This window comes from Eublepharis macularius, chromosome 5 (genome assembly GCF_028583425.1).
Source record: "Eublepharis macularius isolate TG4126 chromosome 5, MPM_Emac_v1.0, whole genome shotgun sequence".
NCBI lineage: Eukaryota > Metazoa > Chordata > Lepidosauria > Squamata > Eublepharidae > Eublepharis > Eublepharis macularius.
In genome coordinates this window covers 130,109,591-130,124,791 of record NC_072794.1, presented here as the reverse complement: position 1 = coordinate 130,124,791, position 15,201 = coordinate 130,109,591, and the positions used below count along the sequence as shown (strand labels likewise).

At 45.2% G+C, this 15,201-nt stretch overlaps 1 protein-coding gene across 3 annotated transcripts in view; it reads right to left on the bottom strand.

The window, feature by feature from the left end:
• Positions 1–437: 437 nt before the first annotated feature.
• Positions 438–15,201, bottom strand: part of LOC129329734 (alpha-1,6-mannosyl-glycoprotein 4-beta-N-acetylglucosaminyltransferase-like) — a 37,891-nt gene continuing 23,127 nt past the window's right edge. For all 3 annotated transcript variants that reach the window (XM_054979304.1, XM_054979303.1, XM_054979305.1), the window contains exons 2-4: positions 10,869–11,034; positions 8,565–8,712; positions 438–4,311 (exon numbers count right to left, since the gene is read on the bottom strand). In XM_054979304.1, coding sequence (XP_054835279.1) covers positions 3,167–4,311; positions 8,565–8,712; positions 10,869–10,970 — 1,395 coding nt within the window. In that variant the 5' untranslated portion in view covers positions 10,971–11,034 and the 3' untranslated portion in view covers positions 438–3,166. The remainder of the gene's footprint in view (positions 4,312–8,564; positions 8,713–10,868; positions 11,035–15,201) is intronic.

Genomic DNA, 15,201 nt, shown 5'->3' with positions numbered 1-15,201 from the left:
ACAACGAACGAGTCTTGCAACGACCACCTGTTCATCTGGAATGGCACATCACGAATGGCCCATTCGCAAACAGACGAACGGCCTGTTCGTGGATTTTTTCCGTTCGTAATGCTGTTAGTGCCAATGTCTAATCCTAAGTAGAGTTAACATCATAAATCCATTGAAGTCAATGAGCTTAGAAGGGTGCAACTGTTTAAGATTGCACTGTAATAAGAAGTTGACCAGGTTTCATATTTGTGCTTCATCCAGAGTAGCTGCCATCCTTCTACTGTGCATTAATACCCAGGTAGGTGGATGGGCATGCTTAATGTGATAAGGAGTAGCTCAATATAAGAGATTATATTTTATATAATTTACTATAGGGGCTATCATCTCCATTCAGTTTCCTCATGTACATATAAAACAACCTGGGCCAAGCAACAGATACTTCTGTGCATTTGGCTTCAGGGTTTTTGAATACCTGACGCAACTATCAAAATATTATTAAACAAGAAAAGGTTCATTCAAGGAAAAACAGTATAGATAACAAAAAAGTAGTACTACACAAACATTCCTTTTCAGTAATCACTGCAGTGACCTTGTAAGACAGGTGACTGGCCCTGTATCACAGATGGTTGCTATGCCAAGATTTGAATTAGAGACTTCCAGCCTCACAGTTCACACTTTTAGTCACTATACTAAATCAGATCACAGTGGCGTAATATAAAAGACACAAGCATGCTTTCTAGCTTAATGTATATGTAGGTTTCATTTAGGAGATGGAAAATGCCAAACTTGAGTGGATTATGTAGAAGTACAGAAATTCCAAAGATTATCCATGCATGGTTAAATCAAAGTGTTTTTGTTTTCCAAAGAGCAAGAGGCTGCCTTTCTCAATTACACAGACACATACCTCATGTTCATAGCAATATCTGCTCCGGTATATGGTACTCGGAAGCATGCTCTTTTATGGAAAAGGGATTTTCTGAAATTAATGGTACAATGACATCCCACCCCGCACAAATTAGAATCAATAGATTCAAGTCTGAATATTGAACAATAGCTAAGTAGATGATTTAGTAAGATGACCTATCTGGTGAAAGAATTGGAAAGTTCTGGTGTAATGTTTTATTGATTTAATTTTTTTTACTACCACGTAGCCATAAGGCTCTTGATTAAAACACATGGGTAGAACAGAAGCTAGCTTAATCTAGAAGTTTGACCATCTTTCCTAGAATACTAGAGGAATGCCAACGTCCAAGTTCAGGTGCCATAGCAATATAGCTACATCCTTTTATGTATGGTGAAGTTGCAAAAAAACTTTTTTGGAAGTTGATATAAGATGGAACTAATACAATTTTGAAATGTAATACCTGATTCCAAAGTAGTTTTGTTAAATTTAATCATGGGAAAAATATGAAATGACATATAAATCATTAATAATTTTTAAAATAGTAATGAGATCCATCATATTGCAACACTGGAAATCCACATCAAAAATTACAATTAATGTGTGGCATGAGTGTTTCTGGAATATAGTTCGGATGGAAAAATCAACTAATCAGATTAGATTAGCAAAAAATTAAGTGACCGTGGATGTTTTTTCTGTTGCTTGGAATGTATATCATATGCAAGTCAACATTCAACAACTCTCCATCTTCCACTCAATACTAGGAATGTATGGAAAGGTGTGATTTAACAAACAATGCCGGTATAAATGGTAGAGCTATTGAATGATCTTGTGGAAGCTGTAAAACAAAATGTATAGAAATAATTTTAAACACAATTTTCCCTTTTTCTTAATTTCTTATTTTGTTTTTCATTTGCCTTATGGGGATTTTGGTGTTTCTGTATGATTATGTATTATTAAAAAAATTTCAAAAAAGCTTGCCAACATCAGCACACACTCTGAACAGCCTAGTTGAAGTAAAAATCTTCAACAGAAGTTTATTTCATTTGTAAACAACCCTGGTTTACGAGAGGGTGGATGCAGACCCTATTCTTAAGAATTCTGGAGCCCTTGCGAGAAACCTACTAGACATCTGACCTCACATTTACACAGATTCTATTCTGAGGAACTGGAACAGCTAAATAAACAGTAGAGATTGAAATGACTTAAGGAAATGGTCTCTGGGTCTGTTGTAAGAAGGCCCTATATTAGAGGAACATTAAATTCCTCATGAGTTCCTTGCTGTGAAGCTGGCTAGGAAAGAAGCTTCTGTTACAAGGCCCTGATTTTCTGGCTCCTTCACTTGTATTTGTTTTATGAACTAACAGCCAACAGGTAGATCATCTGGAAGCTACTGAAGTTCATTCTAATTACAATCAACTGTGTCTAATTTGTTTGATTATTCATAATTAAACTTATACATCCAATTAAGAAAGATTCATTAATGTGTGCTCTGGTTTAATTTCCTCAAGATAAAAATCCATACCTTGTCAGTCTGATAGTTAGACTAAAAGTGCAAGAAACTGACACACACCCCTGATGGATTTGGTGAAAGCTAGACAGAGGATTATTCATAAAAATGTATCCCATTCTATTTCTGTGAACAGTTTGATTTCACTTAGTGAAAATCAGTCACTATCCTGCACTTCAGATTCCAGCAGCTGAAACACATAGCAGTGGTGGACATGATCCCAATTGCTAGAGCCAAGGGGTTTAAGGGATCATGTCCTGCCTCCATACATAATTTCTGAAAGTGGTCACTCTGCTGTCTTCTAGGACTATTTGCTATGAATGGTACAAGGCCCAAGGGAGCCCTGGGAGATGGTTCTGAGATACAAGTTGGGCCTGCTATTCCAGTCCAGCTTCCAAACTTACTATTATTTCTCCAGCCTTACTTGTATACATGGTACTAGAAAGAGGAGCAGGAGCATGAACGTGAATGTAACCCAGCCCTGTCCTTTCCTAAGACAGAGAGGACTTTAGCCACGGGTCTTCCCTGAGAGGTGTAAGTTAAGGCACAGCAAGTTGCCAGAATGGTTGGAGAACATGACCAGGAGCATCCTGTGCTCTAGGATCACACAGGGATCAAAAGCATTTGCCTTGTATGTTTCATAACCACTCAGTGTGACAGAGTGCAGAATCTCCTTTCATTCCTCCCACGAATGGATCCTTGTACCTAGAGAACACTTTACCCACGAGCCAAGTTTGTGAAAAGCCTGGATGCAGGGCAGGGTTCATTCAGGGACTGGGCTTTGTCCAGATGCTTATGCTGCTTATGACCAGCCATTCACTCTGATCCCGAGTCACCACAATGCGTACACACTCAGGGGCAGAGGATGTGCTGTTCTCCAGGCCATGTCTGTTAAAGTTTCCCTTCTCAAAAAGTCCAATGGAAGTGTACATGTTACAACCTTTACCATCTCTTTTCTTATAGGTACCTAATTCCACAAGCCCTGCATGGAGATAGTCTTTGTGGTGCTTTTCAGACCCTGTTTGGATCTGGATATGGAAGATGCGTGCAGGTTGCTTGAATACAATGGTGAATGAGTTTCCAGCTGAGGGAGCCTTGCCCCAGAAGTAGTCCTCTGCATTGCTGTAGGCCTTACTGGGCATGTAATTCTCAAAACTGACAATATCAGTTATCATGTCTGCAGGGGGATTGTCAGGAAACATAGCAGGGTCTTCTTCAAAATCTTCATCTTTCAGTTTGTTTGCTGTGCCTTGGAAGGAGGAGTAGAGGCCAATGTGCTGAAAAAGCGATGGCTTGAAACGAATCACTTCCTTTTGGGTAAGCAGAAGTCGAAAGTGTCCAAGAAGCCAGTCACACGGCATTTCTTGGTAAAAGAGCAAGAGGAAGCGAGAAAGCTGGGGAAGATCACTGGAGTGGTAGAGCTTGCCGATGTAGCCAAGCTTGGAGAACTCCAAGGTAACCCAGTAAGTACCCTTCTGAGATTCCAACACCCTTCTGATGGCTGAGAAAAAGTTTTTGGCACAGCGGACATCATCCTCAATCATGAGGTAATAGGTAGACAGGTTGGCTGCAAAGTTCATGAGGTAGGCGTAATCCACGTTCTGCTTTGATCTGAATTTCACACGATCTTTAGCATCATTGAAGTTCTGTTTTAAGCCTTCTAAGGAAGGGTAGTACTCATGAGGGGCATGGATAACTAGTAGGCGGCCCAGCAGAAGTTGATAAGCAAATCTCTTGACAATATTTGACACAACTTGAACGTTCCACTCTTGGTCTGGATCAGCTAGATGCACCACTACCACCATCTCATTCAGCTCTTCATGTGTTGACTGTTCAAAGATGGACCTCAGTGTCTCCAGAAGGTAGTTCCCTTTCTTCCGTTTAACAGAACACAGCCCTACAGTTAGCAACTCTAAAACAGAGCCAAAAGGATACACCAAATTAATCTAAAACAGCTTAGCTATTATAGCAACAGTTATATTGCTTGACTACACCAAATGTAGTTTTCTTTGTTTTGCTTTGTTTTTGCCTTTTAACAAATCTGCTAGAATTCATGGTCACCAGGGCTCATTTTGAGGGGGAACACAGTTCTGGCAGTTCCCCAAAGAGGTCACATGTCAGGTGGCCCCGCCCACCTGACTCTCAGCCATTTTGGGCCTGTTTCAGCCTGGATTGGGGCCAAAACAGCCCAGATTGGGCCTCTGACGGGTGGTGGATCACTCTCCCGCTCAGCAGTGGCCTAGTCCTGACCATTTTGGGTCCCTTTTCAGCCATTTTCAGCCCCTTTTTGCCATTTTGGGCCCAATTTCGGCCCTGAACGGCCAGGATTGGGTCCAAAACAGCCAGGATAGGTGATGTCAGGGGGTGTGGCATATGCAAATCAGTTATGCTAATGACACACTTCCGGCACCAGCAAGGGGTGTGGCATATGCTAATGATTATGCTAATGAGTTATGCTAATGAGTTCCTCCAGCTGTTTTTCTACAAAATGACCCCTGATGGTCACTCAACGAAACTGATGGGATCAGGCCAGATAAATGAAAGTTCTCTCTGCTACAAGATGTGGGGATAACCACTGTCTTAAATGGCTTAAAAATAGGGTGGTGGTATTAGGCAAATTAATGGAGCCAATTATTATAAACCACAGCAGCTAAATGGAACCTACAGGTTCACAAATCTATTAGGAGAGGGTATTGCCTTTATGGCTTGCTTATGGGCTCCCTAGAATTATCTGGCAGGCCTATGCGGAAAACAGTATGTTGGGGTTTTGAGGTGATGTAACAGGGCTGCTCTTATGTACACTTTATATATCCAATGAAGTGGCTTATTATCTAATTTTAAAAACTTCACACTACAGTACACCACTTACTGCAGTCTGGGCAGTTCTAAGACATGTGCACTAAAACTAATGGCCAGGAAAGTCTATGTTGTCTGACTCAGAGTGAGAAAAAACCTCACTACCTTGGAATTTATATTCCTTAGCTCTCTTAAGAATCCTTCTGAATTTCACTTAAGGTATATCAGTATAGTTTCTATTCCTGGCTTACCATCAGACCAGAAATATAGGACAAAGTACCCCAAACAAAGGTACAATGAGGACTGGATAGGTCCAAACTAACAGGGCAACTCACTATAATATTCGTTTGCTGTGAAGACCGATTAACCACCTGCATGTCTCAACAGTGCAGTGGTGTGGCTGTGTGTTCCTGGCTGTTGCTAGATCATAATCCAAAGAGAGATCTTACTTGTCTCTAACATTTTGAGGCAGCAGGAGAGGATACAGCTGCTCTGACTCATACCCTGTTCCTCTCCCAGTTTCCACCCACTCTCTCCACCCACACCTGCTGTGTGATAAAACCCAAAACCTGCTTGCTACACCAGGCAGGGGAGGAGGATGAACAAAAGTGTCAGTGGGCTGGCAGCAACTGTTTCTGGAGCTGCCAGAAGAAAACAATGGGTTAAAAAAAGCAACAGCATCCGTGTTCATTCATTCATTCATTGGGAGCAGTAGAAGAGGAAAACTGTGGGAAGCTCATATAATGTATACTTTCTGCCCTATCCCCCCACAGGATGGCAGTGTAAAGCCAGCAATGAAAAGTAGTTCCTGCTACTGGTAGCAGCCATAAGAGTTTTTGTTGTGTTCTAGAGTCTCTCTACATGAGATGAATTACACGAAGATGCTCCAGTGAGAGGAGATGCAATGTTAACCAGGAAGCCGAGTTCTAAAAGACAGATCCGAAGGCTTTGTCAATTTACCCCTCTACAGAGCCAGCAAAGATCGCTGCTCAGAGGGTTTATTTATTTCCTCTTTGCCTCCCCAAAGGCTCTGTCAGTTTCACCTCCCCTTCTGGGAGTAGGGTTCCCAGGTGCCCGCAGGTGGTAGGCAAACTCCTGGGGATTTGCCACCTTGCCCGCTAACCCACCAGTGGTTGGTGGGAGGTGGCAAGCTCCTGGAGGTTGCCTGCTACTGGCAGGCACCCCAGGAACATGCGCCATGTGCACGCTCCCAGGAGTGTGACAAAGTTACCCCCAGAAGTAACGTCGTTGTGCTGGCCTCAGGAGCATTCCTGCACTTCATTTGGGGCGTATTTGGGTCCCAAATTGACCCCGCACAAAAGAGCGCTCCCATGGCCAGCGCAATAACATCATAAGTGCCAGGGTTCCCCACCCTCCCAGTGGGAGGGTATAGGGATCTGGCAACCCTATCTGGGACGCGAAGAGGAAATAAACCTTCTGAGCAGCCATCTTTGCTGGCTCTGTTGAGAGGGAAATTGATGAAGCCTTTTGATCTGTCTTGTAAAACTCAGCTTCCCCACTAACATTGCATCTCCCTTCACTTGAGAGTCCTCATGTAATTCGTCTTGCGTAGCGAGACTCCTAGACCAGCCCTAGCACGAAGAGGAAGACATATGGCTATCCTACATAAATCTCTCTGCAGCTGAAGTTGAAAGTAAGCTGGTGTATAAGCTGGGCACAGAGTATGGTAAGAAAGTGGACAAAGTGGCACTTCTCATCTGCTTTGAGCCTTCCCAAGACACAGAACTGGTAAAAGATTCAAGTTACTTTCACCCAATCTGCAACTACATGAAGAGCAAAGGATGAGATCCCAGCAAGGAGTCATTCTGTTCTGCAATCCTCTGTGTGGTTGAACTTCCCAAAAATGGTACAATCGTGTTAGATTTAGAGTAGGAAAATCTTGAATTGGCAAAGTGTCATGGTTGGAGTGCCAGACTAATCTCTGAGAGATCCAGGTTCAAATCCCCACTCTAACATGGAAGCTTGCTAGGTGACCTTGGTCCAGTCACACACGCAGCCTAACCTACCTCACAGGGCAGTAGCTACAAGGATAGAATGAAGGTGGAGACAAGGCTGTTGTAAACTGCTTTGGATCCCTACTAGGGAGAAAAATGGAGTATACAAATCTAAATATATAAATAAACCAATTCTTGCACAGTCATGAAGCTCACTGAATGATTTCAAGTAGACATGGGCATGAATTGAAGTATGAACCAAATTTCGTGACGAATTGGGCCAATTGATGTTTCGCAAAATGCATTTTGTGGGGCTGCAGTTTTCATGAAATTCACAACTTTTGGAGCCGATTCATGAATGATTCGTGATGTCAGATAGGCTGGTGCCAATTTATTGATTCCCTAGGCAACATAGGCCTGGAATGTCTGCAGACCTTTTGTTGCCATTGGAAACCCCAATCTTAGCCCACATAACCTTGATAGGCAGCTCTCCCTGCCAATTGGATAGCTTCCATTCTGCCTTATACAGCAAGGAGTAGGGGGGTTAATCCCCTAGGCAACTGAAGAGATGGGCCTTCTTTAGCCATGGGAACACCAATCTCATCCCTCCAAACCTTTGTTAGGCAGGTCTGTCTGCCAACCAGAGACCTCCTGTTCTGCTCTATGTGAGCATTTCTTATATAAGGCACAGCTCTCTGCCTTGTGCTTTTCAGTTCCAGTAGACGGAGAGGGAGGACCTATTGCTGGGATATGGAGTGAGAGAATGGAATTGGGAGCTTTTGGCTGGATTTGCTGCTGCTTTAAAAGAGACTGAAAAGCCTCCTCATTTTCAGCTCTTGGCCTTGCTGGGAAGGTCATTGGGTGACCTTCTTTCCTCCACCCCACCCAACCCTAGTCTCAGGGTATTGCCTAGCTCTGGAGCCTAGCTTGACTGAGGCTTACCTTTTTTCCCCTTTAATTTTCTTTGCTTATATTCTTATTTAGAATATTTGTTCTTGCTGGCTTGTTGGGTGAGGGTGGGTGGAGGAGAGCCTGCTGAAGTCTCCCTGCGAGTTTGGCATCTCTGGGTATGAAGGGGGCCATTGAAGTGCCTTGAGTTCTGATGAATCATGAAACTAACAAATCGTTTCATGAAATGGGACAATTTCGTGAAAGTTCGTGATTCGTGGAAGGCGACGAAACACTAAATGCTCGTTTTGGTTTTTCCCATTTCATGCCCATCTCTAATCTCAAGCCAGTCATGAACCCTCACCCTAACATACCAATGTAGGGTGCTGTGTAATCTGAGCTCCTTGGAGAAAGGACAGAGTAATAGTTGATAAAAAAATCAACGACATGAGATACAATTTTTTTGAGTTTCTAAGTGACTTGCTGTGCAATGTTTTGATTCTGTTTGGAAGTGTGCAATACTCACTTTTGCGAAGCAGGGGAATGCCAGCAAGATAATTATAAGAGATACTCAAGATGTTGGTAGTATTAGTCAGATTTTGAAGGCTACGCAGGTTCCAGTCAGCTTGAAGTTGCTGTAGCCCAATACCCTGGGCCCATTTCTGGGCTTCCTCCTGTGGACCCACATCACAAATATGAAGAGTCAGAAACATTCCCTACATTCAATGGAATCTGTAGCCAAATAAGATTCAAGAATTTGCAGTCCTGATGTCTTTGTCATTCCCTCTCCCCTTGGCTTTAAAACAATTTCTCCTGCCAGTACCATCGGAAGAGGCAAATATATAAGTGTAGGGTTGCCATCTCTGAGTTGGGGAATTTTTGGAAGTTTAGAGGTGAAGCCTGGGGAGGGCAGGGGTTGGGGAGGGAAGGAACTTCTGCAGGTTATAATGCCATAGAGTCCACCCTCCAAAGCAGCCATTTTCTTCAGGGGAACTAATCTCTGTGGCCTGGACATCAGTTATAATTCTGGGGGATCTCTAGCCACCACTTGGAGACTGGCAACACTAGATAAGTGCCTGAAGAAAGAAATGAGACCCTAACAAGGGTCCTACCTGGCCCTACCTGAGGTAGCAGATTTGAGGGTACTATTCAAATATATTATTACAAATGGGGTGACGGCACTCTCTTCCCCCACCATCTCTTCTTTCCCTTCCATAGCCACCCCATAGCCTTTCCCCTTTTCCTGCTTCCTTCTCTCTTCTCACCCATCTTTGCCCCCACTTCAGTTTTCCCTCCTTCCCTTCCCCTGCAGCTTCTCCCTGATGGCTCAGTTGCATACTGGTGAACCTGGGACTTGGTGGGGTGATACTTCACTTTCCTCTGTGTTCTTTTCCTCTTTCTCTCCTCGTAGCAGCCCACATTTGCTCACCTTTCACTACTTCATTCTCTCCTTCAAACCCACTAAACTGCTTACCTTTTATCTGCCCCCCCCCATCTTCATCTATATTTATTATTTATATAATTCATTTATATACTGCCTCGGGGAACCCAAAGCAGCTTACATAATTCTCCTTGCCTCCATATTCTCATCACAACAACCCTGAGAGGGAGGTTAGTTTGAGAGTGTGTGACTGAATCAAAGTCACTGAGTGAGCTTTCACAGCAGATGGTGATTCAAACCATCTACAGATGGTGAGTCTCCCAGATCTTACTCTGAAACTCTAACCACTACACTACACTGGCTTTTGTAGGGTGGGGCTGCTGCTGAACAGTAGTAAGCAGCAGAGCCTGGATGAGTCATGCAAGCCATGTTGTATCAAGTTGTGCAGTTTGCTTCAGGGCCTGGGCCCAATGAGTCTTCCCTCAAAGGCCAAATCAGCCTTGGAAAGGTCCTGGCCCCCTCCCCCTGCTTTTTACTGACAGAAACCAAGTCTGAAATAGTGGCTAAACAGTCATGGTTGCCTAGCAACAGCCCCGACGGCATCTGGGTAAAGTTACAAGCACTCTTTATCATTTTTTAAACCCCCAATGTATTATTTTTAGATTTAATATTTTTCTGCAACTCTGGGGCATTTTTCAGGTGTACAAGAAGATTTGCCTTGTCCATTCATGGCTCCAGTCTCCGGATTTAAATATCCCCTAATTAGGGCCACTTGGCTATTAGTGTATAAGATATGTTTACCATCACTGGTGTTTCATTTGTTTTGGGGTGGGTTTTTTTTACCTCATTTAAAGTATTTTTCCCATTTATGGACCCTAAAATGGAGGGCATGACCACTGCCGGCGCCAGGGTTTCTGGCGCCTGCGGCCGCCACCCCCCGCACACACAGCATGCACATACCACGGACTGGGTGATGATGTCATCACGCGATGACATCATCACACAGCGCAAGCCGGGGGCATTGGGCGGCGGGTGGCTGGGGTGGCGGGCGGAGGCTGCTCCACACTCCGCATGCTGCCCCGGCAGCAGCTCGTGGCTGCTGCGGCCGGCTGGGGGTGTGTGGCGGTGGTGGCATGGGGCTGGCTGGCTGCGACCCAGCCACCCCAGCTCCGTGGCACACGCCTCTGCCCCCGACACCCCCTCCAGCGCCTCTCCGGTGCCCTCGTGACCTGAGGCCACCACCTACCTGGCCTCAATGGGTGCACCGGCCCTGGGCATGACAAAGCCGGCAGGAAGAGCTTACTTCCTTACACTAAAGCTATGCCTATTTCCTAAAGAGACTTCAGGAAAACTATTCCTAGACTAATAAAGGGAAAAGAGAAGAAGTTGCAAGACCTACATCCCTTCTAATTTTCAGAACAAGTGTACCCAGCCTTATGATATACTCACCATCTCAAGGTCCTTTGGGGTCCAAACAGCCAGACTGATAAAGAGAAGAAACACAAGGAGAAAAGTGGCTGCTATAAGTGAACGCCTCAGGAAGCATCGCATGGCACCTTGCGAAGGAATCCTCCCTGCAAGAGGCTAGCGACTCCACAGGCTCTCTGCCTTCACCCTGATAGCGGGGAAAAAAAAGTAGTATCTTATTCAGTGTCCCGGTGCACTGCAATAAGGCTTCACTCATGACACTGTACCAGCAAATCATTCATGAACTGGAGAACTTAACCACAACTTAACAGGGGGCCAGCCGTCCCCTGTCCTGCAGGGCAGGCAAATGGTGTGGGCGGTCCCACATTCCCTTGCACTGCCTTTTGCCTGCCTTGCAGGACGGGGTGCGCGGCAAGCCGGCCACCCCCTGTCCTGCAGGGCAGGCGAAAGGCAGCGCGGGCGGCTGCGAGGCTGCCCGCGCTGCTACCTGCGCCCTCTGGCAGCTGGCAGCGGCTCCCGGAGCCCCCTCCCTGGTGGTGCTGGAGGCAGACTACTCCCCCTGCCCCCCTCGATCCGACCCTGAGGGGCAGTTCCCTTTAAACTATCTGCTGCGAATCGCTGGCCTTGTTAACTGGGGCGGATTGTGTATATGTTGGAAACATGTGGAAACACTGAACAAAGCTGAGAGACAGACGAAATTTGAACAGAGGAGGTCTAGCAGGTGAATTATTTTATTATGGTGAGTCCCCTGAAGCTTTGTAAGCTGCATTGACAGACCATTCGTTCACAGGCAGAGCTGTTCCTATCATTGCATGCCAGGGATGGGAGTAACCATGCAGGTTATGCAATGGTCAGTTGAGCAACTTGCAACTAGAGATGTGCACAAACCCAAATACGAACCAAAACCCCCATGAACCAGCCCGGTTCATGGTTCGTGAACCAGTGGTTCGAGGAAGCTCGTTTCCATGAACTTCCATGAACTGGTCTACTGGTTCGTTTGGTTCATATTAAAGGGGCAGTTTAAATGGCCATTTCCCCAGGGAAATGGCCATATAAACGTTTCCAACATTATGAAGCAAACATGATGTTTCCACATGTTTCCAACATACACACATTCTGCCTCAGTTAACAAGGCCAGCGATTTGCAGCAGATAGTTTAAAGGGAACTGCCCCTTGCAAGGCAGGAAAGGGCCCTTTAAACTGTCAAATGCCCCTTTCCCTGCCACTGCTAAGAGGCTGGAAAGGGGCATTTAAATCCCATGAACTACGAACTGGTTCGTGAACTTGCCGCAGTTCGTGCTAGTTTGTGGTTCCTGGTTTGTGAAAACCCACAATCCACGAACCTCATGGTTCGTTTTTTTTGTGGTTCGTGCTCATCTCTACTTGCAACAGGATGGGAGCCTGGCTTGATCCTATAAAGCTATATGTGTACTGATTGTCTGTCAATGCAGCTTACAAAGCTTCAGGGGACTCACTATAACAAAATAATTCACCTGCCAGACCTCCTCCATTCAGATTTAGTCTGTCTCTCAGCGGTTTTGCAAACATAATGTTTCTACATGTTTCCAAGATACACACACTCCACCCCAGTTAACAAGGCCAGTGGTTCGCAGCAGAAGCCTTGAAATGGAGGAGGCTGAAAGGTTCAAGCTCAGTAAGTCTCTTGCAAGGAAGAAGGTTAGATGCCGTTGGCTTCACAATCACAAAAGCATTGCTGGCAAGCCAAGCATATCACAAGATGGGGTGAAAAGGAAGCTGGAGGTCTAGCATTGCAGCTGGAACAACAGCAAAGAGTGGCCAAGGAACCCAGGAGCACAGATAATGCCATGGAAAAGGGCAAACCACTCTGACTGGCATGTGAGTTATCCAGTCGACACCACCAACGCACCCCAATGCTAGAGGATGATGGGGAGGAGGTACCAGAGAGGAGCCCTCTCCAGACACACAGATCTCTGGAAGTACAAATCCAGAAATCCCAGCCATTCAAAACATACTCTGCTCCTCCCCTGCAGTGGTGCCTGCCTGACCCACTGCACAATGCTGGTTGGATTGCCATGGCCAAGGAAACTATCCTCATGCCTTTCATGTAAGATCAATTGAGCATGGGGAATGGGGAATGCTCTGCAATGGATAAATTGCAGCTTCATGTCCTCCTATCCCCGCTATTTTTGTTCAAGCACCTAAAACAGCATGGTAAAAGACGGGAAAGGAACCACTGTTTTAAGCCATCCCACTTTTCTTTTCATAGCATGGCCCTAGCTCAGTGAACTCCAGTGAAGCTGAGAGCAGTTCCTCTGAAAGCACAGAATTCCCCCCATGTTGCTGTCCCCACTTGCCAGGCCTGCTGTGGCTTGGGAAGATCCTAAGGAAGGCTGTGGACACAGGGGCAGCCTCCCGAGGCTTGGGAACAGGGTGCCCAGTGAAAATGCAGGAGGCCATTTGCAGACTGCAACAAAAACTTTGTTTATAAACAGAGGGCCAAGTCTCCTGCTACAGGGAAAGACTTTATGGTGATTTCCCCACTTACCACTGGCATTTAACAGGCCAGCTGGGGGCAGGGGGAGTGGGGAGCATGCTAGCATACAAAATCATTTGCAGTAAAAAAACAGGAAGTGATGATATCATGTAGGAGTGACAGTCTATGATTCACCCAGGTTTCTCTAGCTTAACCACAGAGTTTGGAGTGAACCCTAGAATGTCACCCTGATGTAATGATATCACTTTCAGTGATGCCAGGCTGCCATGCCACACAGCCAGGCATGCACCCAAATGGTGCCCCCACCAACTAGGCACTTCAGGTAAGCAGGGCCCACCTTGGGTGGTACCCCCTTGGCCTCATGCTTCCAACCCAATTCACTGTCAGGGAGCATGCATAGATTTGGTTTGCCAAGCCTTACCTGTGCCAAAGATAGACCCATGTGGTCAGGCAGCCCCCCCCCCCCAATCCAATAGCATACTCACAGAGTGTGCCAGTGTGCTACTGCCTCCCGGAAGCTGCTCAGGTCCCAGTTAAAGCCTTCCTCTGCCACAACTTCTCCACTGCCACAACAACATTCCATGGCCAACCCAGCTATAGATGGGGAGACCCCCTTCCCACCACGCCTGAAAAAAACTTCCCTCAGAGACCAGCTCCTCCATAGGACTAGAACAACACCTGGAGATATGCTGAAGATCCCAGGGGCTATTCCCAGCCCTTTTGAACCCTCTCTTGCCACAAATGGCAAGGCTGACAGTAGCTTAGCAGTGGGCTGCCTTTCCTGAACTATACATTGTAGATGGAGAATCTCATTTCAGGGCTTCTTCATCTGAAAAAAGAAACCTCCCTGCACAAATACATGCTGTATGGCAGGAAGAAGAGGAGTTCAGCATAGTTTTCTTCCTGGTGCATTTTTTTTTCTGGAGGAAATGTCCCTCATGGGAGAAATTAAAAACAAAAGCAAAAAAACCCCTGCCATAAAGCCTGAAGTGGTACAGCCAGGGAAATGCTTTATCACAATGTTGCTAAATATATAATTTAACATAAAATAGACAAGCTAGGAGTAAACTAGACCCATGATTCCTTCTGACTCCATCATCCTATCATTCTAGCCTCAAGGTAAATGAACAGTACTTAAAACTTAATTTGTACTTCAAAAGATCTGCTTTCAAAGAAACATGCAAAATATTGTGCAAAGCACCTACCAGCAATTGTCTTGTTTGTCCAAATTTAATCTTAGGAACCAGAAATGTATCAGTTCAAAGCAACCACACTGTCAGTTTCCAATAAGGCATTACAACAACAAGGAATTTTGCTTCCTCTCTGTTATGCAAAGCAACCAGTCGACATCACTCAGTTTCTTTTGTGTTCTGTCTACAATTATGCAAAAACCTGCCTCCGTCCATGCTTGCCAGCATTTCAAAATTAAAGCAAAGGAAAGCTCTCTGAGATGTTCCTTCCCCTCCTCACAGGCAAGTACTAATAGAACTAAACAAGCAAAGCAATCCTATACAGACTTACTCCAATCCACTGAAGTCAATAAGCTTAGTATGAAGGAACTTTGCATAGGACTGCACTGCCACTATCCTAATATACATTCTCCAAATCACTTTCCTTAACGTTACCATAATCTATGCCTGTGCACCATATGTTTAAAAGTCTTGTCATAAGTACATGTGTACTTAAGCAGTAGTGTGATCCCTGCTGGATCACACTACTGCTTCATCTAGTCCAGCATCCTAACTTACACAGTACCCATCCAGTTGCCTTGAACAACCCATGAACAGGAGATACAAGCCAAGACTTCCCATCACTGGCATGTACAGGTCCAGCTCTATTTAGAACATTCTAATCTAAAGTGAACAGATTGGTAGAGTA